The following is a 25,020-nucleotide window of genomic DNA, read 5'->3' as shown; positions in this document are numbered from 1 at the left end:
AATGGACAGTTATATAGACTACCATCAACCAATCACTCAAGCAGTCTACCCTATCACTTGCCCTGTGGTTGCTGAAAAAGCACTAGAAAGCATTAATCCAACGGAAAAAGAAAGATGTCTTTCCAAGAAGTGGTTGGTTTCAGCAGCCCCAGTGGAAAAAAAAAAAAAGCTTTTTTCTGGCAAGTAATTAGAGGGGTAACTTTGACTACCGTATTGGGGCTGCAAAAATCTGATCATTAGAATGCAGAAAAAAGTTGATCCTGATTTACAAACTCACTTCTCAGTTTGGGAGGAGATAGCATAATTTAGCTTGCCTTATAATTTAGCAGGTATGCCAAATACTTGAAGTGTATTTTCTTTCTCTTTGTTTGCTAATGAATTTAAATTTTAAAAAGTGTTTATACCTGACTTTATAACCCAGATTCAGAAGTCTTGGATGAAGTAATTAAGGTCTTGGATGAAGTAATTATTCAATAAAGTAAATATTCTGAAGAGTAACACCTGACCAAGCTTTCTATTTAGTTGCATCTTTATCACTTCAAGAATTAACTGATGCTTTACAGCAACAAAAAGTAGTAAACCTCCTGGTTCAGATTGATTTTGGTTTGTTCCTATGCTGTTGAAGCTTTATAATGATGCCTCGTTGAATAAATTAGTTCCTTCTAATCCACCAGACAAGGTTATTACAAACTTGATTATTTGTTTATTTGTCACGATATTTCATGGAACTTATCAAAGATGTCCATTATCCCTTCTTATATTAATTTGATTTCAGAAACATTGGCCTGTTTAATTCCAAATCTGAAGAGGTACAAATTTCTAAATTGCCTGTCTCTGATTATTCTTGACATCAGTAGATGGCTAAAATGCATATGAGACTTTGGGGAAGAATTAATGTTGTCAGGATGAATGTCACTCCAAATGACATGATCTTTGTTAATGCCTGTTAAGTTGTATAAATAGATGGATAATATATTATAAAGGTATGTGGGAATGACCTTGGGAAAGGAGGAAGAGCCACAGACCAGACAACCATCATGCAAAAGGTATCTCAGTCCACAGAAGCAGAGAGGGAATGGGAAGCGTTTCAGAAGGAACCTTTCCTAGTTTTCCAGAGAGTAAAAGGAAAGGAGAGGGGGAATACTTTCAGTCTTGCAAGATTATGTTAATGCAACCTTACAATAAAGATAGAGCTAGTACTCCTAGATGTGCTTCTTGTCTGGACTACCTTGAAGGGCTAACATCAATCTTGCAAGTCTGAAAGTATTCCTCCCTTCATTTCCTTTTACTCTCTGGAAAACTAGGGAGGGTCCCTTCTGAAATGCTTCCCATGCCCCCTCTGCTTCTTTGCTGCTTATGGCCTTAAGTTGCATTTAATTCAACAAACAATTCTTTTCTGATTTGGGCTGGATGTCAACCTCAATCTCTGGGAAGTGGGCAGTGATGGAGGAAACATAGTCAAATAGGTTTTGGGCCTGCTCCATGGTGGTCCTTTTTTGGCTAATAAAAGTTTAGTCAGGTGCTGTGAAGAGAAATAAGGTTTATAGACATTATGTAACATTCAGCTATATAGCAAAAATGTATTTAACAACATAAAGAAGTCTGGATTTACTAGGCATGAACTGTAGTTTAAAAATATTATTTCATATTGATGGAATGACTCTCACATAGTTTTACATTTTGGATTGATGGAATGTGTTCATTTCCAACCTATGAGTTTCATTTATATTGATGAAAAAAAAAGTCAGTTCAATACCCTTCCATGTGGTCATTGTTTAAAAATGGAGGTTTGTGATATGCAGTATACAAAAATGCAGTGATTGATTTTGATTATGTGCCTTCAAGTTGTTTTCGACTCCAGGCAACCACATAGATCTTCTCCACGATGATCTATCCTTAACATGTTCTTTCAAGTCTCCCAATGGTGCACCTATTGCCACTGTAACCAAGTTCATCCACCTTGCTGTTGGTCATCCTCTTGTCTTTCCTTCCACCTTTCTCAGCATTAGAGCCTTTTCCAGAGAGCTGGGTCTTCGCATGATGGGTCTGAAGTAGGATCATTTAACCCTGGTCATTTGTGTCTTGAGTAAGAACTCTGGGTTGATTTGTTCAGTGATCCATCTCTTTGCTTTCTTGGTTGTCTTTGGTATTTTCAGGAGTCTTCGACAACACCAAAGTTCAAAGGTGTCAATACTCCTCCTATCAGGCTTCTTTAAAGTCCACCTTTCACTTCTATAGAGTGTCACAGGCCATATCATGAACTGAGGCAAGCCAAATTCTGATCTTTGCAGGTGTAGACACATCACGGCATTTGAGTATCTTTTCTAGAGCCTTCATAGCTCCTTTACCAAGTGCTAGTCTGTGGCATTATTTCTTGACTGCTTGTTCCTTTACTGTTGATGGTTGATACTAAAAGGCAGAAACTATCTACCACTTCGATATCTTCACTGTCAATTCTAAGTCTGGTTGTTGTACCTGTTGTCATTCATTTGGTCTTCTTTATATTTAATTTTAGTCCCATTTTTTCACTGTGCTATTTGACTTTTAGTACTGGGGCTTTCAGACCCTTTGCATTTTTGGCTTTCAACAAAAATGCATTATTTGTGCATAATTACATTCATCCTTTCTTTATCCATTGATTATTTAAGCATGTTACATTTTTGTTATTTTCTTTTCTATATTATAAGCAGTAACAATTATAAAACCAAAACCAACAAATGGAAACAAGCAAACAAAAATTCTAGCTCTTTGATGCCATCTAGTGGATATATAGTTTTTGTAGTCTTGATAATTGCAGGCTGGAGACCCAACCAGCCATGCATGTCCGGACTGAAGGAGGTATATTTTTACTCTATCTTTACTGCAGAATTTGATATGGCACCGCCTAAACCCATGTGGAGGTCTTCTAGACAGGCCACACCAGTAATGGTTTCTGAAATCTCAAATCGCAAAAATAAAATAGCCAGTTGGTGGACCCCTAGTCTTGCATGCTGCTCACCCAGAAAGATTGTACAGCACAGATTTCAAAAGTGTGCTCATTATTCCACTTTATTAAAAAGGGAATAAACTGAACCTGGTCAATTACAGACTGATCAGCCTTCTTATTCTAATTTGCCAACTAAATGTCATTTACTAAAGTGGCTAGAAAATGAAAATATTCTGGCAGGGAAGCAAACTGATTACAGGCCAGATTAAGGAGTTTTCAAGAGCCAATTTTCCTTGGCTGAGAAATATCCCTTTCCCTTCTGATGAGGGTATCTGTGAATTTTAAATCTGCTCTGTGTTGCCCAAAGACAGGCTTCGGAAGAAATCAGAACAATCCTCAATTGGCAAATGATTCCATTTGTTGATTCCCCCAACTCTGTGAAGATTCCTATTTCAGGGTCAAGTGTAATCTTCAGGAAAAACTGTCTGAATGGAAAAGGCAATTCAGGGCTTCATTTTGACAACCCCATTCTTTTTCTTTTCATCTTAGCTTGCTGGTGATCTATCATCTTATTCACTTATTCTGAAGGCCCTTTCAGACCTGCCCTATGCGGGTGACACAATCATCTTTCCAGAGTCCCTGCTTGGAATGAGAAGAACTTTAGATTTTCTTCCCTTTGCAAAATTGAGAAATTGTCATTCAATCATACACACACACACACAGATAATTTTATGGGGAGGAAATCAAAACATAGATGGCCAACGAAGACACTTAAATCACACAGGTGCCCCAATTTTTCCAGGGGTAGTTACCCAAGTAGAGAAGGCCCATGTTAAATATTCAGTAGAATGTGTTTAAGTAAGTGTGGCCACAATCACTGTCTTTTTCTACAAATTATGGGCATTATTTTCCAACCATTTTAAAAGCTGGTGAAACAACAGTGATTTACAGAGCACAGATCTGCTCCTGTTGTAAATCTAAGGTAAAGGTAAAGGTTTCCCTTGACGTAAAGTCCAGTCGAATCCGACTCTAGGGGGCGGTGCTCATCTCCGTTTCTAAGCCTTGGAGCCGGCGTTGTCATAGACACTTCCGGGTCATGTGGCCAGCATGACGACTCGGAACGCCGTTACCTTCCCGCCGAAGCGGTACCTATTGATCTACTCACATTTGCATGTTTTCGAACTGCTAGGTGAGCAGGAGCTGGGATTAACAACGGGAGCTCACCCCGCCGCGCGGTTTCGAACCGCCGACCTTCCGATTGACAGCTCAGCGGTTTAACCCGCAGCGCCACCGCGTCCCTATTGTTGTAAATCTGGCCCCTTAAATATTGTTTTTAAGGTCTGCTTTGCTGTTTGCAAATGTGTCTTCAATACAACTCTTTGGTTAGAATCTAGGCTGGTCATGGTAGAGCTTGTCATTCCATCTTTTTAATACCTGTTTAAAATTTATCTAATCTTTGTGCTAGCAGGCCTAGAGGAAGGAATGGGTTATAAATGGGCGACCATTTTATGGACATGTACACTTTATCTTTCTAGAGACAATGACGTGATTTTAAGGAGTCAGCCAGGCTGGGATTTTGCTATGTATCTTGCCTTTTGCAAAAGCAACTACTGAGCATTTCCTATAATGTTGATAAATTTTGTGATACTGTCTATCGCATACATAATACATGTTTCAAGGTAAATTAAAGGTCAAGAATGAGTGAAGCACTAGCAAAGTTTTAAACAAATACATAATATTAAGATATATTTATGTAATCATAAAACTTAATTTTTAAACATGCACTCACTTCTGTTGCTGATCTTTTGGCTGTCATAACCTTACAAGTATTATAAAAAATGTATAAATTGTATTAAAAAGTATTGCTCACAACAATGAATCCTGGGAATCCCCAGTTTGAACCTCTCCAATTTGAAAACTCTTCATTCCTCTCTCCCCCTTCTGTGCTTAGATTCATATCCTATGAGAGCACCTGTCCTCTTATCCAATGGCTGCTGAGTTTGTTCAAGAGTGATTTTTGTCAATGGCTTTTTTTGTGTGAGCAGGCAGACTGTTGCATCAGCTACCATACTCCTTGCTGACAGCCACAAGAATGCCTACAATTTGGTACAGCTGGCTAACAGAAATTCAGCAGGACCTGAAGTGTGTAAACTGGAATGCTCCTGCACACCCCCGCAAAACCTTTAACATTCACGTGAAACACCCTTCTTCCTTTTTCTTTTTATAAAAGAGACAAATCTCTTCATTCTGCTGCGGTTGTCAGCTCCACTTTTAGCAGAGCCATCTTTGGTTCGCCATTTCTTTCAGTAGTCAGATTAAGCACATTGTGCGAACAGCAATGGTATGAGTTCTTAACCAGGGAATGTAGTTACAACTATGATTGAACTGCAACTGCTAATTTTTACTGTTACCTAAATACTGACTCTCCTCCTTTCCATCACTTTGGTCTCCTCATGCAGTGGGCATTATAAGTGCAAATAATTGAGAAACCTAACACTGGACACTATTGGACAGTAAGGTTTCTATCTCAAAAGAAAACATAGTTCTTATTTCATGAAAATCATTATTTGGAGTTTTCAAACCTTAAATAAGAACCCAAATTTGGGCCAGCAGCAGTACAAAGAGTTCTGTAGTTGAAAAATCACCAGTTACAGTAATTCTGCAAAGCAATCTAGTATTGATAGACAGCTGAATAATCCCTAGTCATTATCCACCAACTCCAATAAATGCTTCAGCCCCAGTTCCAATGATTTGCAAAAGAATCTGAATTGGCTATCATTGGGAACTCAAATGGCCAGAACAATTTTTTAAATAGGATTTTATTTACTTCTGGAAAACCTCTATGAAAATTACATGCATCACAGAGATAAAGGGTAGGTGTCTTCAACAACTACCTTAAAAAAAGTTAAATGGATCTTTTTCTCCAATATTAGTAGAGAAGGTCATACACACTGAACCAGAGAATTGGCCAGAAAATGAATTATTGAGGAATAAATACATGTTGCCTGGAGGGAGGGGGAACCTTGTGATTTTCCTGTTACCTGGACATTTACCCCTTGTCAAGAAAGCTGTTGCATCAATGGAAAAACTAGTAACAACCCCGTCGGTAAGAGAATTCCATCTGGCGGGGTCCAGGAGGCGGGCCTTCTCGGCAGTAGCACCCGCCCTTTGGAACACCTTGCCCCTGGAGGTGAACTAGCCCCTCCCTAGCCTTCCAGAGGAAGTTGAAGACCTGGCTCTGCCACTGGGCTTGGGGCAGGGAAGAGAATCAACATACTTGGGGTTGGCTAGTGCCTTAAAGTGCCCCTCCTATACAACAACTGAATGAGACCATAGCCATCTGGATTTTATGAGCTGGGGTAGTTAAGCAATTGTTTTAGTTTTAATGGGATTTTATTAGAATTTTATCGTATATTTATTAGAATTTTTATTGTATATTTATTCTATATTGTAAACCGCCCAGAGTCCCTCTGGTCGGAGGAGATGGGCGGTGACAAATTTGATAAACAAACAAACAAACAAACATTGCCATGCGATGCAGAAAAATAGGCAGGTTGATCTGCTGAGCCTGAGGAAACAGCAAAAGATACTGCTGCTTAAATAGTACACTTCATTTTCATACAGGTTTGCAAACCACATTAGATTTCAATAGGCAGGTAAAACACCATGGCACATCTGAAAAGCAAGGCATTGGAAAACCTTTATTACATGATTATGAGGTTGATAAAAGAGGCACACTGTAATCCTTCCAAGATATGGGATGGCAAAGGGGTCTCTACCATAAGGGACTCCTGCTAGAAATATGTACCCAAATCCTACATTTTTCAATAGGGTTTATTTTCAAGCACCCATAAGACATAAGAGTGCTTATCTCTATTTTCTTGGAAGTACACTCCACTTTACCGAGTGCTGTTCATTCCAAATAAAAGGTTGCAGGAAACTGGATCTGAGGAAGCCTCCACAAGGGCTTAGTAAATGCAAGGTAGGCAAGCAATATTGGTTAATTTCTCACCAATATCGCCAAGCTCCTCTTCAAATAATTACTTAGTTCAAATCAGCAGTAGCTTGTCAAGACCCTGGAAACATCTGACAGCTACTCTTCTCCCAAGGTTGTCCATGAGTTTTTTCATCTCCACTGTGATCCGTTCCTTTTTGATGGACAAAATCAGAAATACCCGATGGAATGCTTCAAAGTCTGGAGAAGGTTTTGCTAATTCTAACTCCAATATCAAGTGACAGTCATTGAGTTAATAGGCAATTCGCTCCCTTCAAAACTGTAGCAACTTTAGTCACTTATAATTCAGGTATCTAAATAATATTGGGCTAGAGTGGGTAACATATTTTTCCTTATAGTGTTGTGCTTTTAACAGCTTCATCACAGGAAAAAATCCAGAAGATGGAAGTTTTCCCATCATTGCACTCACCTAGTGGTAACAGTTTCATCTGATGAACTCTTGCAGGCCACAGCAGTATTAGAAACACAGCGTTCACTGTCAGCAAAAAAGTGGCTAAAACTTAACCTCAAGTCACTTAAAACTGCATGTTGGAATAATATAAAAGTGTTCTGTTTTAGCATGATGCACACATAAAGAGAATTAAGTAAGTCATACTTTGAGTATATTAGGCACCAGTATTTTGACTACAGTAACATTTCAGGTATTGTTGGTTTCAAGACAAGAAGTCTTACAGTAGAGGAAAACAAGGAATAATCCATATTGTATCTATTTTGTAACAGGCTGGTTAGGTTTGATACTTGGAAGATTTTGTCCCAGAAAAATGGAAAAACAAAAATCATGGCTCACTTCATGTTACACACGTGCACAATAATTTTTACACAAGTCCATCAATAATATAAGATATGAAGCAATCACATATCAAGCTATAAGTGACTATAGACTATTGTCTACAACAACTTTCTCCCACTTGATGTTTTTCACACATGCTGAGGCCACAATGCAAAGGATGGCAGGAAATTCTGAGCATCATAGTTCCAACACATCTAAAGATTAGTCTACTCAAAGATCTCTGAAAGGCATTGCTCAGCTTTGCTAATGAAGATCGATGGCATTGCAGATATGGGAGAGAATGAGAGTGGGTCCTTCAGTGACTGATAATTATTCACTAGACAGGAGGAAATTGTATTAGCCTTTAAATATTATTCTAGAATTTCACAATGGAATTCTATTCACATTTACTCAGCAGTACATCTAACTGCATTCTGCTGGCATTATTCCCAAATTGCTCTTCAGAGGATTACCTGGGAATAAGTCACATTCAGTGGAATTCAGTGTGTTTTACTTGAACAAACTTATATAGGACTCTGTTATTCTTCCTTCAGTTCTCGGGGAAGCTTCTCATCACAAATAATATTCACTGATTATAAACATGAGGTTGTCAAGGAGGCTCAAGAAACCAACCAGCTAATTCTTATAAATGTCCTCCCTTTTCAGATACCAGTATTAGCTATAGGTATGGTTGCTACATTGCTACTATCAATTATGTTACTTTGCCCAAAGTATCAGGAAATGTCTACCATGTACACCCATCACAGTGTTTAATTTCAGGGTAAACAATATTACTACAAATTCAGAAAAGGAGTAAGAAATAGTAACCAAATAAAAACTAGTGATAAGTTTTTTTTTTCTTGACAAGTCACTATACCATTCCAGACTTTCTGTCTTTGCAAACCATCCTTGTTTCTATTCACTTATGTATCACCCTTGCTCCTTATACTTTTCTCATCTTCATGAAGATCTCATCAACATCACAACCATGACTTTCTCAGACATTCCCTTCCTCTCAATTTATTCATTCCTTCACATATTTGCTTTGAAGTTCAAATCTCATTCAATCTCTCTGTATGACCAAACTACTCAATATATTTTCACATGAACACTGTAGAAAAAGAACCGTATTAGCCTATGGTGGCAAAAAATCAGGAGGAGTCTGGTAGTGACTTTTCTGATTAACAAATGTTATTAAACGGCATAAGGTTTCATGAGCTGTGGTTCACTTCATTAGAAGCATAGAGTAGCTAGACTGATGTAGGATTTAAATTAGGGTGAGATAGGGAGGGGAAGACAGGCTGGTTATGCAGATGCAAATTGCACAGCTTACTAATACCTTATCAGTTAACCACTGCAATGTGTTAAAAAAAACATTGTGTTTGATGTCTCTTGTCCCAGCCTGTCTTCCCCTCCCTTCCTTCACCCCAATTAGAATTATATTAGGATTTACTACATCAGTCTTGCCACTTTATGCATCTGATGAAACAAGCTGCAGCTCACAAAGCTTATTCTTGTTAATAAAAATTGTTAGTTGGAAAAGGTGTGACCAGACTCCCTCAGATTTCTTTCATAAGGGTCACTTTCTTTTCAATCTACATTTATTTGCCATTCAGAGTATTTGCCAAATATTGCCCAATGTTTTCTTCTGCCCAGAATGGAATGTATTTTGTGACTATGGCTAGACTTCCTGCTAAGACATGGTTTGCTTAGCCATGATTTCTAAAAAAAAAAAATACCCTACAATTATTTGGATTTGTAAAACACAATAAGCCATCATTTCAAACAATAATAGCTGAATTCACTCAATACCTTAAACCAAGCAAAATATATGATGGTTTAGTCTGCTGTATGAACCAGCCCTTTGATTATACCATGTGTCTGCAGAAACTGGCCAGGTATACAAAAGTCAGCATCTTGAAAATCTTGCTTTCCTTTAACTAAAAGACAGTAATGTTTCTAATCATTTAGGGGAGAGAGTTAGCATTGGATTTGCAAGGAACTGTTAATAAAAATTTACAACTTTTGTAACAGTACAAGGTGGAATAGTATTTATAATGGTTAGAAAACAAAGCCCCATTCTTTGTTCCTTCCCATGAACAGCAGAAACAAAATAAAATACGAAAGATAGGCAAATTTGCTTAACTCATATAAATTTTACAGATTGCAGAATTTAGCTTGTGTTGGCATGAAATGTGGATTACAGCAGCAGAGAAGTTTTGATTTAATACACATACAGTAGGCCTATTCTCTTGCTCTTGAGATGGAATATTTTAAAGAGGCTAGCTGAATACTGTCTGCTCCTTCCTCCTACGAAATTCCAAAGGGATGAGAATTCAGAGGTGGAAGAGGGCCCATTTCATGACTTAGCCAGGCACCTCAATAGGATCTATATTTCATTTAGACTGTTGGGAGGGAAAATCAATCAGGCTATACACATACTATATTAAAACAATCACACAGAGAGTGAGTCTGGAATCCGGGCACCCCAAACATATATTAGGCACAATTCAAAAGCAAAGCTATCCAATCACAAAAGCTGTTTCAATGAGAAGAATGTATATGATTAACCTGACCACTAGAAGTCAGGTAGCAGCTTAAAAAAGCAAAAATAAAAACAGATTCACATGGAAGAATACAGCCCTGTATTCCACCAAGCACTTCCTATTTTGTTTTTGTTTAAAATAGATTCAGCTTGTGTCCTGACAGCTGCTGATCATCAGGACCAGAAGAAGAATGGCAACAAATCCAGCAGAGTGAACCTTTGACATCTGAGAAACTTTCGTATTAGCTATATACACCAGCCTTCTATCTGGCAACTTCCAAATATTTTGGACTTCAATACAAGGCTGTGCTGACTGTTTAATTACAGAATTAATTAATTAATTACAGAAATTAACACGCACACCTGGACATCACCAGGTAAGGGTAAGTCACCATATATTTCTTGGGCACCATTTTAAAAGACAGTACTTTAAGGAGGTTGTTTTAAAAACAGTTTAAACACAGAAAAAAAACTTCACAGGACCAATGAAACAGTCCCTACAAAATAGCATCCGTCTATCAAATTCCTATCCCATCCCACCCCATGTCACATGGTTCATCTTCTTTCACATCTGGACTTTGTTACAATGCGTGCTCTCAATGAGCATCTCCATATCACTAAATACACTTGGCAGGGACGCTAACATGGCATGACACAAGGTAAGTGTTACCAGAAGGCCTGCATTTTCTTAAAAGCTTTATTTATGCCCTAGGATGTTGTACAGATGAGGGTCTGGTTCTTTCTCCTCTGTTTAACAGTGTTGCTGGACAGTAATTCCACTGAAGTCCAGTCTCTAAGCTGGATTACCGTGAGTGGCAGAATGATAAGAGAGGTGATCATTTTAACAAATGTCTGTGCACTGAAAAAGGCAAGTGCAGTTATAAATAGTAGATTAGTGAAGTCAGAAAAATATGCACAGCTCACTTTGACCTAGCATTGTAAAGAAGAGGAAAAGAGCATTAAGCACAAATGAGAAACCAATCCACTGAGCTAAGTAGTACATATTATGTGAATGCCTTTTCCCTGTTGTTGCAGTTAGAAAAATGCCTATGTTCATTCTTTTATATCAAATAGTGGACCTGTGAAACCTGTAAAAGGTATTTTGGAATTATCTGTTGCCAGAGCTACATATTTTCAAAGAAAGTAAACCACAAAAGTTTTTGTTTGTATATGTGTATGCCTGCATATAGGCATGTCTAATTTCAGCATCAATACTAGTACTAAGTTTGTCTCGTCTAAATACAGACTAGTAATACTTCCTATTCCAACACATGCACCTATGAACACATGATCATGCACACAGCATTTCTTCCTGCTGTTTGTGGGAAAAATCAGAATATACAGAATTATACATTATTTAATTTTTAAAAAAATGGATGGAGGAGACGAACCTTAGCATGTCATTTAAAGGAAAATTTGCCATGAGCTATAAATATCTATATATATGCGTGATGGGAGGGGTGTCCTTCTCTCATTGATAAAAACACTGAAGACTGGAAGGCTGATCTAAGAATCAACATCATTTCTCCAGCATGTCAAAAAGTGAACTGATTATGGTCCAGCACAGAATTGGTTGTGGCCATGGAAAAGAAAGGTTTACCACTGCTAGTATGAAGCTTTCACAAAATCACTAAACCCAGCTTCACTGAGATCCCTCAGCAAAAGTTCAAGGGAGTTCCTTCAGAGTTATTCTTCTCATAGCAGGTGGCACTGATAGCAATCCGGAAGCCCATATAGAAAGCAAGCATCTGCTGGTCATGCTGGCCAAGATGCACCATTCCCATTTAGCCAGTTTAGGAACCTCCAATGCAAATGTGATCACCTGAGTGAAAAAGATAAAATAAAACCCCTCAGAAACATTGATGGAACAGCATTAGAACAGTTATCAGCTTTGCTGATCAGCCCTTCAGCAAATAATTGCTCTGCTTTTAGAAAACCAATTATATGTTTACATTAAGACAAAAATAGGTACAATGCAAAAAATAAGTGCATGGTATGTAAGGAAGATACAAAACATTCCAGAAGCTTTCATGTAGTGTTAAATGACCTTGTCGTTATATACAGCCAATATGCATTAAATAATGTTTCTCCAAGCAGGTTTCAGAGTGAACTATTTTTTGATGGTTTTTATTACTGCACTGGTCTATCAGCAAGTTGTAAACAAACAAACAAACATTTAAAGGAAGACTGATTCAACTATTATCCAGCTACTTAGAATTAGAGGGGGACAATTCTCATCCCACTTCTGGTTGAGAATATGGCAGGATATATAGTAACACCAGAAATTAATCTGAATCAGAAAGGCCATTTCTGATGCAGACTAATGTGAAAAGGTCTAGAATCCTCCAAGTAGCATGGCCCAAAAAACACTGTCAGCAGCTCTGGAGATAAAAGAGAACCAATACCTGATCCTGCCCCATCCATATTGGATTCAACATCAGGACAGCACAATTCCCCACCTCCATCCAGAAGCTGTAGAGAGATTAGGCCTTCTTTTCAACCATAAAAGAATATCAAACTAATTCTGGGGTAAATTGTTTGTGCACATACAGTAGGTGCAAGTCTGCTCTCCGTGGTTCTGAACCGAAAGTACTTTGAATATAGGTAATCCTTGAGTTAGAACCATTCATTCAGCAACCCTTTGAAGTTACGGCAGTGCTGAACAAATGGTACTTACGCCTGGTCCCTGAAGTTACAGCCATTGCAGCACCCCTGTGATCAAAATTTGGTTGCCTGGCAGCCCACCTGCACTTACAACTACAGGAGCACTTCACCTCCTCCATCCCACCTATCTCCCCCACCCCCATCTCTACCCTTTTGGCTGCCCTGAACAGTGGCACTCCTCAGCAGCAGCAACAGTGCTGGGGCTGAAGTAGAGGCTCAAGGCCTTCAGCGGTCTCAGCCAGCCCCAGCGCCACTGCTGCTGCTGAGAAATACTGCCTCAAGCCCAGCACCATGGCCAGCCACCCCAGCACAAAGCCCCAGCTGCCCCCACCACCCTGCACTCCACAGGCCCTGCCACACCCAGCTGCCCTTCGCCGTCTTCCTTCTGCTGCTGAGGTGCACCTAGCCTGGCCCTATGCTGGCCATGCCAGGCCTTCTTTCCAAGGCTGTTCAGGCTGTTCTCCAAATAGCATGTGCTGCTCTCATGATGCTTCGGAAGACTTCTGAGGCCTTCTAAAACTTCACAAGAAGGCTGCACCTGCCATTCTCCAAATTGCATGCACCATTCTCCTAATGCTTCAGAAGGCTTCTGAGGCCTTCTAAAAACTCACAAGAATGCTGGGCCTGCTGTTCTCCAAATTGTGTATGCCATTCTCATGATGCTTTGACAGGCCTGAGATGCTTTCCAAAGCATCAGGAGAATGGCGTGCATTATTTGGAGAACAGTGGAAGTGGCCTTGGGAAGGAGGCATGGCGTAGTCAGCAGCTGCCTTGCATAGGGCCAGGCCAGGTGAACCTCATCAACAGGAAGAAGACGGTGAAGGTCAGCTGGGAGCAGCAGGGCCAGAGAGTGCAGGGCGGCAGGACAAGCAGAGCACAGGGTGGCAAGGCTGGCAGAGGCGGCCAAAAGGGCAGAGAGAAGATAGGCAGGTGGGGGAGTTGAAGAGGAGGCAGTCCTTTACCTTACCAAGGCTTGGGGCTGGGAGGGACCAAGCCGGGAATGGCTTGAATTGGGGTGGGTCCTTGCCTAACGACCAGTGGGAATCGGATTAGCAACGGCAACAGGGAGTGCCAGGATTGCCGTCACTAAGCAATGTGGTCACATGACATTGCGCTTTACAACTGCATCACTTAGCAACAGAAATCCCAGTCCCAATTATCATCGTAACATGAGGACTACCTGTACTGACAGGAATTCTAAGCCATCGGCTTAGTCCTTTTACCCTGTTGGATGTTGTCTTCTACCTAGGTTTATATTTCTTTCTGAGCAGCCAAGCATGTTTCAGAACAGCACTGGGCTCCTCAAGGGGCAGGCATTTTCCTCATCCTATGGTCTGGCTTTGTGAAAACCCATGGTTTGTAAATTGTGAGACAGCATGTTTAAGGAGGCTTGATAAGGCCTATTTGGGCACCAGATACATTCCTGCAAATAAAGTTGACACTAGAGGTCCTGTTTTGCTTTTTAATATGCCATTTTTCCTTTTTTTTTAATACCAAACTTTTTTTTAAAATTGTCATTTGATGACTTAGCCTGTTAAGTTTCAAAAGAGGTTCCTGTGGGCACTGATCTACTAGGTTACCACATTCAATCTGACATGTATTTAGTGTCTAAATCTTCTACTTTTTTTTAACTAGTGTGGAACAGTGTTATATTAGGATCTAAGAAACAAAAGCTGTGTGATGTAGCTACCAAAAAGGCAAATACTACCCTGGGGTGCACTAACAGGAGCACAGAGTCTGGATCACAGGAAGTCACAGTTCCACTCCACTGTGCCCTGATCAGATCCCGTTTGGAATACTGTGTCCTGTTCTGACACAGTACTGGAACAGGACAATGACAATTTGGAGCAAGATAGTGAAGATTGTTGAAACCAAGCCTTATGAGGAATAGTTGATATGTTTAGCTTACAGAAAAGATGAGCGAGGGGAGATATTACAGCAGTCTTCAAGTATCTGAAAGGCTGCTACACAGAAAAGGGCAGGACTAGGACTAGTGAGTTACAGCTTTGAGAAAGCAAGCTTTGGCTGGACTTCAGGTGAAGCTTAACTTTACAAGCTATCAACCAATGGAACAGGCTATTACATGAAGTAGTGAATTCTCCCTTGCTAGAGGTCTTCAAACAGAGGCTGGATCATCATTTGTCAGAAATTCCCTAGTGGATCCTGCACCAAGCCAGAGATTGGACTAGATGACCCTGAGGTGCCTTCCAATTCTCTGTTTCTAAGAAATCCACATTTGGTCACAAGTGTTCACTGGGTATCTTTAAGCCACTTTAAATCTCTTCAGCAGGTAAAGTGGAATAAAAATCTATTCTTATTGCTATTCTTTATGCTGCATTTTTATTCAAAAGGTAAACCATTAACTTAACTAATAATATTATTTTCATATTTGTGTAAGTCTATTATTGCATATGTGAAACACACACACACACACACACACACAAACCGATATATAATAGGTTACAGGTTGACTCTTGGATTACCATCAGTGAAACACCCATTCACTCACAATATCCTCACTTCTGAGACCTTCTGGATATTTTGCAACTCTCAAAGGATGAGCTTTCCTTCACATGGATTTCCTTCATTTTTTGTGGCCTTGCTCCCCTCCCCTCCCCTTCCCTAAAACTTTATATTCCTGGTGAACAGTGATTCTGACCTGGTAAGGCACATCACACTGAAGCTGAAATATGCAGACTGCTGCTGGGCCTTGCTATATGCACAGCCTTATTTTCAAACGATATTCATCTATTACTCTCCTTCGCCTTCTGGTAACACTGGAAAGAAAAAAAAATTAAAAAGCGAAGAACAATTAGATTTTACAAGTCCAAAAAACCAGCAAAGTTGGACAACAAAGTTTAAAATCATTGATGGACTGAATAATCTGTGACATATCTTCTGTAAATGCTATAAAGCTAAATGTTTCTGGCCTTATTTTCAGAAAACAAGCAATGTAATTCGAATATGCTGCCTATGTTTCAACCTATCACTGCTGGAATAATGTCTGAAAATCATCCCCTAAACCTACGTGTCCAACAAACCTTCCTTCACCTCAATAACCTCTTAGAAACTCGCAGACACTGCACAGAGAATTTCAATGGGGTAGCAAAATGTGTCTTGTTCTTATCTGACTTTCCAAAGAATACAATTTATGGATTTCCTGGAGCTAAAATCTGACTATTGATACATATGAATAGATCACTGATTTTGCCCCAAATGCTCAAATAGATAGAGTGCACAGTTCCAAAATTATATTGGATAAATTCTATAAAGAATCTCAGCCTCTTCTTTATCAGTCTTCCCTCATACAACATTTCCTTCAACTGTAGTTTAGGAATGGACTTCTTACGCATTTCTATACATATAACCAGAGCACACACACACACACAAAACGCTCTTGCCTAAGGAATCCTGGTAGATGCATAAATGTGAGGGTGTGTATGAAGATTTTTCCTCTTCTGAACTCAGACATCTGTAGGCTGAAGCCATACCCTACTCAATTCCTTGGGCAACCAGAGTGTGCTTGAGTAGTTGATTCTGGAGATGGTAAATGCTTTTGGGGGGATTTACCATCCACTTCAGAAGAGACTATCTCTTGATCCAACCATGTTAGACAAATATCTTCAATCTTCCCATTTTAGAGAAGGTTTTGGAGAAGATGGAAGGGTATTAGTTGTAGGCTATTCGAGATGGAAAAGGTTATCTGGATCCCTTTCAGTCAAGGTTCAGGCTTGGACACTGGATGGATGCCACACTTGTTGCTCTAGTAGACGACTTTGTATTTTCATGGCTGTAAACTCCTGAGATTGTTTTAAGGCTGGCAATATACACATCAAGGAAGGAAGGAAGGAAGGAAAGGAAGGATCTATCATTTCCCTCTTCACTAAAACAATTTGAAAAAAATGCTGTACAGAATTAGATTTTCAGTTTAGTTCCCACTTTCTGCACAAAACTATACATACAATTCCACAGAAGGCAACTAGAAGAAGTGTCTGGCAATTTGTTATAAACCAGATAGATATTGTAACAGAGATTAACAATAATGGATGACTAAGACAACTCTCAATCAGATCTTGGAAGGCTGGGGAAGGGTGGAAGGATTTGCAGCATCCCAATCACACATTTATGTCACCTTTGAGTATACATTGTAAAATTCAGTTTGTAGGTAGAAAATCAAGTGTATAAAATAATGTGCTGTCAACAGATTCAGATCAGGGATCTGATCAGCTGGCTAACTGGCCAAACATTTTGGAGAGCTGAATCCAATACATCTGGAAGGCATTAGGCTGGAGAAAATCATGTTAATCATTCTTTTAAAAACAAAACAAAACAGTCCCCTTAGACCATTATGGAAAAGAAAACAAGAGAGATAGAAATGATTTTTCTGTCTATGTCATTTTGAAAATATTATATCCTTCTTTAAGAAGATAGTTAGATTTAAAATAAAAATAAACTATAAACCTACCTTTAAGTATGTGAAGAATCCCTTCAGAAACATTTCAACCCAAACATAAAGTAGTAGGAAAGGCATGGGGCTTCCAGTTCTGGAAAAGACAGGGTCTTCAAAGAAAAGAAAGTTATCAGTTTTTCCACTAGGAAAATCTCATTTAATCCTATTGTATCAACTCTGCAATGTACCACAAAAAGGGGGGGAAATCAAAACATTGTCCCAGCAGCTGATTTCCATGTAATGTGGATACACAGAGAAGGATTTCAGAGTATTTTTCAATAAATTCTTGTAAATATGTATTATTTTAACTTCATATTTAAAATATTTTAAGTTTTGTACTTAAACCTACTCTTTTTCATTTCCAGAAGTAATGTCACACTGGTAATGTTCTTTCATATTTTTTAAAGAACCATTTATACATACAAAAGTGTTCAAATATTTTTTTCTATAGAGAAGAACATCTATCAAATATCATTGAACTCCAATAGGCATAATACTAACTTACCAAGCTCACAAAATTGTATTAATACTTATGTGCATAAATTCTATGTATGGCTAGAACAGAGGGATTCCACCTCATTATCATTTGGAAGAGGGATTATCTAAAAGTGAGGGGCAACTCTGACGATGTAATAACCATATTTTAAGTCTCCTACAGCTGCCCACTACCAGCTTTATCAACAGAATTTAAACAGCTGGATTAATGTATAAAAAACAAAATTGCTTTGATCTCTACATAGTTTAGAACACTTGTTTTCAAATATAATTCTATCTTGTAATGTAAATATTAAGATTCAGAGTTTTAAAATGTATACATTAGTATAAACCACAGAATTCTCAGTAAGCCTCTGCAACTGACTTTTAATCCAAGCATCCTGGCTTTTTATAAGAGCTACATGAGGCTAGCTTTAGAACCAGCCTCTAACTTTTATTTTTATTTATTAATCTAATTTACATGGCCACCCCTCTCAGGAAAAGTGACTCTGGGTGGCATACAACAATCCAATAAAACAGTAGATATATAAAACAAGAATTACCATAATCATTATCTAATAATTATTTTAAAAATAACTATTAACCATTAAAAACTGTAAAAACAGAACTAAAACAGAGATAAGAAAATAGTAGACAAAGGGATGTTAATAATAATGGAGCCACCTCCCTAGTTCACCCGTCCCCTGGGGTCCCCAGGCCTGCTGGCACAACCAGGTCTTGAGGGACCTTTGGAAGCTCAGGAGCGATGAGGCCGACCTCACCTCTGGGGGAAGAAGATTCCACAGTGCACAAAACTTACTTCGTAGTTACAAAAAGCTTCCTTAATACAGCCTTCTATTTGATTATTTGCATTTATTACTATAGTGCTCTGTTGCTTACTGTTTATTCTATTTTAAATTAAGCAGAAAAGCTTTGTCAGGCCTTGACACTGAAGATCAAAAGAAGCGCTCACTTCATCATGCCACACATTGGGACCATTCCATGCCAGCGACAGCAGGCAAGCAATTTAGATCACCCTTTTGGACATCTTCAGAACTGGCTGCTTTAGGGAGTGGAGGGGGAAGCACAGTCGTAAGTGCTGGCAAGGGGACCAATGATGAAATGTGTACTGCAATGTTGCAACAAATGTCTTAGCTACTTGGGTCCTATATGCCAAACTTGCGTTGTGACAGTGGGATGCATGCATAAGATTCCTCCTTACATGTATTATAATTATACCAATTAAATTATTCATGTTGTTTACATAGCAAAATTAGTTTAGCTTATTCCAAATATTTTTCTGGGATGGAGGAATGCAGCTTTTTCCTATGGCTTCAGAACTTTGGGAAGTTCAGGTTCCCAAAAATAAGTATTGTACTTCTGATATTTCATACTCCCCCTCTTGGGGGAAGATGGGTGGTAAAAGAAATGTGAATAATAAATAAAAATAAAATAAATACTGTCCTAACAGTGAGAATCACACTGAGACGAGTAGTTCTCTAGTGTTTATCACTGCTACATAAACAGAATCCTAACAAACTGAATAAGCGTGGGAAAAACCCAGACATATAAACCCCAAAAGCTAAGGCGGGCCTGATCTGTCTCTCTTTGAATGGCTGCTTAATTCCTCAGTACTACGCATGCGTTTTCCACCCTGGATGGGAGCCCCTTCCTGCTCGCCATCATTACTCATGACAAATACCCTCATATCATCAAACCTAAAACTAATCTCCATTCGCCAATAAAATATTAGATCACTTAATGCGCCGGATGATCCCAGGCTAGGGAGTTGTATATTAACTCCCAAATGCCATTCTTCAGATCTTTTTGCATTTTATTTGGTTGGTTGATTCATACCCCACCTTACCTCCAGGTGCTCAAGGCAATATACAGAGCCTATTGCCACCTATTTTTTCCCACCGCTAGACTGCTGGGTGAAAGATAGTGAGACTGGCCCAAAGTCACCCAGTCAGCTGTCATGGTGGAAGGTGAATTAAATTTGGGTTTCCCCAATCCTAGTACAATATTTTAATTGTGCTTATCAACTGTCAGGAAAGAAATCAAGTGAAAATATTGTGTAATTTTTCTTTACATCCACAGACTCTGTTCTGTACAGTATCATTACAGTATCTCTTATATATGCAGAAAAACATATATATTTGCATTCAGGGAGGTGTGATGGATATGCAGTATTTCTATTCTAGAACTGGCTTTCAGTTCTGCAAAAAAAAGTGAGATTTTCATCACATTTCATCTAAGCATTACTTAAAAGAAGAATTTATTAAAGAATAAAGATCTGCTTTTCATATTCCTACCTTTCCTCATAAGCAGAATTCAGATTCGGTGGTGGGGATTTTTGGTTTTCACTTCTTTTATGATCCACATTTTGGAATGTAAGGGTTGTTCCCATTGCTTTCAAACAAATAGTCTTCAGTGTTTTTACAGCAGCGATTGCTACAGAAACTACAGCTCTTGCACTTTTTATCTTGGGAGGATGGACAAAATAAAATAAACTGATAATAATGCTACAATGAATGGTAAAATGATGAAAAGATCTACAGCACAAAAAACAGTGTGAAAAGGAAGACAAGTTTAAATATTGTTGCATAAGAAAGGGATGAAAATAAGACAAGGATGAGAATAAGTAAAATGATAGGCTGGAACATCTGGGAAAGTAAATACAGAAACAAGATAATACTACGTTAATCGCACAACAAAATTAACATTTCAAGAGAAAAAAAATATGCAAATGGAGGCTTATATTGCAAAGCTTTGTTTGCCAGGTCCAGTTAGCTTCAGGGTGGATTCGTTTTTTAGAAGAAAAAAGTAACGTTGTAATTGCTTTTAACTTAGAAATAATTTTTTCCAAAAGTTCTCCTTAAACATGACTTTCTTGGGCCTAGATTGACTACACAGTACTTTCATGCTAATGTGAGATTTCATTACCATCTACTTAACTTGCATAGAGAAAACAGCATTATAGTGACAGAGCTATGTCTGGATTTTTCTTATGTAATGGGAATTCCTCTTGGTCTACTTGCTCTGCCTTGGGCCCCTAGATACCGCCCAAATCTACTCCAGATAATCTCCCAACTCTATTTCTGTTTCATTGATGGACCACCAGCATTTGATATATCACCCTTTATTCTACTAAGGCAGGGACTAAAATACTTCTTCATCAAACACCCCATTGTGAGCTTTTAAACCACCACCAAATGGAAACCTCTTGATCTGGGGTTACATTAAGCCTGAATTTGCAGCCACTTACTTTGCAGATGCTAATATATATATAAAATCTGTTCCAGATTATATATATATATATTAATAATATATATAATATATAACCTGTTGCAGATTCCATCAGCAGCATTGGGGGGGGGGGTGCACATCAAAAAAGTCGAGATGGCTGACACAGTAGTGCAATCAAACATCTGCCCCTTTTCACACCCAAATACAAACGGGTGGGGCTTTGACCACTGCTGAGACCACCATCTTTACTGTTTTGACATCCCCCTGGGACATTGCTAGATCCCATGGTATTCTACTATTTTTCAGAGGGAAAGGCTGTCAGAATGGGGCACTTGCTTCATCTTGCTTCATCTCATACCATAAATGCGCTTAGGTCCACTATTCCATTATACACACAAGCTTTAAATATAAATAATGGGTGGTGACTATTAAAATAATGAAAAGTTAATGACAGTTGTATCATGCCGTAAGGCAGGAGAGGGAAACTTTTGGGGGAGCACCTGACACTATCACACAATCCTATAATATGGCCTGGATCTTAGTCTCCTTCCCCATTCTTTTTGCCATGCCAGTATATTACTTCTAAACATGGGTGGTCATTGATAGGCTGTCCTCCATTAACCTGCCTAGGATTTTTTAAAAAAACATTATTCATTATATCTTCTGGCAAAAAAAAAAGTCATGAATAAATGAATGAATTTTTGGGATCCCTTTAGGTTAAAAGTACAAACAAATCCTTAAAATGGTCAAATTCTTATGAGATAGCCAAATTTTGTGATACCACACTGAAGAATACTAAGATCAGGCAAGATTTTGGCTATTTTTTTAAAAATTCAATTTAACATTTCTGATATTTTTCAATTTAACAAACCCTTTTTTGGTGCATTGTGCCAAATCCTGCAATTGTGTCTAAAAAAACTACTGGCCTCTGCTGTAACATTTATTTTTTGAAAATGTATAATGTTTCCTATTTTAAAAGTCCCATAGCAATTTGCAATGCAGCTGCATATTTTAATATTTACTGTTCAAATGCAGAGTGTTTATCTTTGAAATTTACAACCACCTTGAATTCCTACAGGAAAAGGCAGAGAATGCATAATTTTAAACAAGTACAAATATGAGGCTCTCCTTGGATGTTCAATTGCATGTAATCACTTCTATGCTATGTTACTTCCTTGATTTTATTGTGCAATGATTCTCTCAATCTTCAATACATAATTTTTGTCCTACAGAGGTCATATTTTGGAATTGAACAAGACCTAAAGGAGCAGTTCTGCCTGCAGACACACTCTCTCAGCATAATTTTTTAGCTGAGCCCTCTCCTTATCAAGTGCATCAGCAGTTTACCATGATTATTCCCATGAAAAATATATGCAAAAGATTTCTTTCCCTCTCAATGGCTTTCAGTGGTTATTTTCCTTCAATTAATTATATTTTGCTTTTACAGGCTTAGTATAGGCTACACATTTTGGAAGGCCCAAAGGCAAGGCTACTTGAGTCCTGTCCATCCCCACACTTTTACGTCCCATCTGCATGACTGTTCCTCCCCTTTCTCTTCTTCCTCCCATTGCATGCTTTTTTTGCCAGAGGGACTGCTGGAAAGCAGCTCTCCCTCTTCTTATAACCATCATTTGCCTACCCTGAATAAGAGGTGAAAAACAACTGAATCATGGCAAGAGTGAAGAGACCCAACAATAAAAGCCAGAGAGCTTTTGCTAATGGATCCACAGTAAGACCATGGGTCTTGGCAGGTGCCCAATTATGCCAAGCCATGATACCAACCTGATACAGCCCTTAGTAACAAATTAGGACTAGGCTGCAAACCACTACCTAGCCTTTTCCATTAAACCACAGAAACTTCCATTAAGCTGCTCCTTCTGCCATTCCTATTATCTAAGATTGAAAAGAAAATGGGTATCAAATATTCTTGCAATATCTCAGGCAGAACTTTTTTTTTTACCTAGATGGCTTACAAAGTAAAAATCTACCTGACTCACTGACAAAGGTTCATCTGTACTTCGATCATCTGAAGACTTTGGAATTTCTAGTCTGTCAATAAAAGCTTGGAGCTCTTTCCTAAAGGCCTTCATCTGGGCATTGATCCGATAAAGAAGTTCGTGCTCCCGTATTCTACTGCCATCATCCTCATCATCCATAAGTCTAAACAGGTCCCCGTTGGCCACATAAATTCTTGCTTCAGTTATGATAGTGCTTGTGTCTGAAATCAGGCGGTCTATCGTCTTGCCCAAGCGTTCTGCCTCACAGCGAATATCCTTCATTTGCTGACGGTCCGTGAAGCTTTTTTGCCACCCTGCAGGTGTTGTTGGATAGAAGGATCTCGTAGGGGTCAAGCAGCGGATATTGCGGACCTCCTCTGAGTCACTTTCCCCACCAATAGGCCCTTCTCTTTTGCGGTGGGGAGGACGCGAATCATCATCGCTTTCTTTTTTCCCTGTATCACTTTCAGCATCACTATCCCTGGGGCTGCCTCGGATTCCCAGATGTGAGGCCAGATCATAGCGCTGCATGTTGGACATCAGGACTCTGTTCTCATACTGAAGTTGCATAACTTTGCCACTGAGTTCATTGATCTGCAGGCGGGCGGCTTTGAGCTCTTCTTGCAACGCCTCAGTCTTGGCATTGTCATGATGCCTTGAAGTATCATGGGTCCCAGTCTTGTATTTATATTTGTTCAGCTCTGCTGTGATGCGCTTATTTTGCTCTTCTACATCAGCCAGGTTTCTTCTCAAGAGTTCAGTTTCATCCTCAACTAGCTGCAGATGCTGTCGTAACTCTGAGAGAGATTCATTCTGCTCCCCCATTAGGGGATTGGCTGCCCCTGAGAAATCGTCTCCTCTTAAGTCATCAAGTTCTGCCTTCAGCCCTCTGTTTTCTACTTCCAGTTCCACTATTTTCCTCCCCAGGATATTGGCTTCTTCCTCTACTAATCTCAGACGAAGTTTGAGTTCTGCTTCTCTTGTGGTGGGTGGGCCTCCAGCTTCCCCTTTTGGTAAGGGACTATCTAAGTCACCATATAATGACCTATACTTCTGCAGGTCATGTTCAAATCTATCCTTTTCCTTGTCTATTTTGGCCAACTTTTTCCTCATTAGGGCCGCTTCCTCTTTGACAAACTGCAGCTGGCATTTCAGATCTTCATTATCCTCCTTATAAAAGGGGGGGAAAAATCAGTAGTTATTTTATATATACGTACGAACCCTACTTGGCAACTAAAAAAGAAAACCAATGATATTTATAATAACGAAGGTTCCAAAACCCCAATCTGAGTTTTTCAATGAATTTTAGAGGAGGCAAAATTCATCTGATCCATATTTTCAATACTGAACATGCCGCAAAAGCACAATATTCCAACAAATCTGCCAGGCATTTGGGATCAGCCTTACAATATGTTCTCAGTTAAAAACCTATTCAACAGCATTTAATAACGCTCAACAATATTGAAAACAAATAAAGCAGATTTTACACTTTAACAGGAAGGAATAACTACAGATATAAACACACACACAAAGACCTTTTTGATAAAACATTCATATTTGTGATTTATACATTATGATTTATATATTATAATGTACTTAAAATATAGTATCAGGAAAGCACCCATGCGGAATAACTGAGATTTTTGATAAAACTTTGTTTTATCAAAGACCTTTTTGATAAAACATTCATATTTGTGATTTATACATTATGATTTATATGTTATAATGTACTTAAAATATAGTATCAGGAAAGCACCCATGCGGAATAACTGAGATTTTGACAATTATTTATTCTTGAGAGAAAGGGCACTATTATCAAATAAACATGCCTGTGATATTTTTTCAAGAACATAGTCCTGCTCTTTTACCTCACTGTAATATCTATTCCAGAGAGGCTCAAATTATTAATTTCAAATGCAAGAAGCTACAAT

At 38.8% G+C, this 25,020-nt stretch overlaps 1 protein-coding gene across 3 annotated transcripts in view; it reads right to left on the bottom strand.

Annotated features, from left to right (window-relative positions):
* Positions 1–10,600: 10,600 nt before the first annotated feature.
* Positions 10,601–25,020, bottom strand: part of LOC134499168 (microtubule cross-linking factor 3-like) — a 30,729-nt gene continuing 16,309 nt past the window's right edge. Inside the window, exons 5-9 of one of the 3 annotated variants that reach the window (XR_010068099.1) lie at positions 23,081–24,259; positions 20,159–20,328; positions 17,385–17,479; positions 15,366–15,696; positions 10,601–12,077 (exon numbers count right to left, since the gene is read on the bottom strand). Coding sequence is in view for 1 of the 3 variants with exons in the window: in XM_063305774.1 (XP_063161844.1) it covers positions 20,399–20,509; positions 23,081–24,259 (1,290 nt within the window). In the remaining 2 variants the exon portion in view is untranslated. Of the gene's footprint in view, positions 12,078–15,365; positions 15,697–17,384; positions 17,480–20,158; positions 20,510–23,080; positions 24,260–25,020 lie in introns of those variants that run through there. The other 2 variants (XR_010068098.1, XM_063305774.1) reach the window with 2 other exon arrangements.

This window comes from Candoia aspera, chromosome 1 (assembly GCF_035149785.1).
Source record: "Candoia aspera isolate rCanAsp1 chromosome 1, rCanAsp1.hap2, whole genome shotgun sequence".
Taxonomy (NCBI): domain Eukaryota; kingdom Metazoa; phylum Chordata; class Lepidosauria; order Squamata; family Boidae; genus Candoia; species Candoia aspera.
Note: the sequence above shows the minus strand (reverse complement) of the source record. Positions and strands in the feature narration are given on the sequence as shown.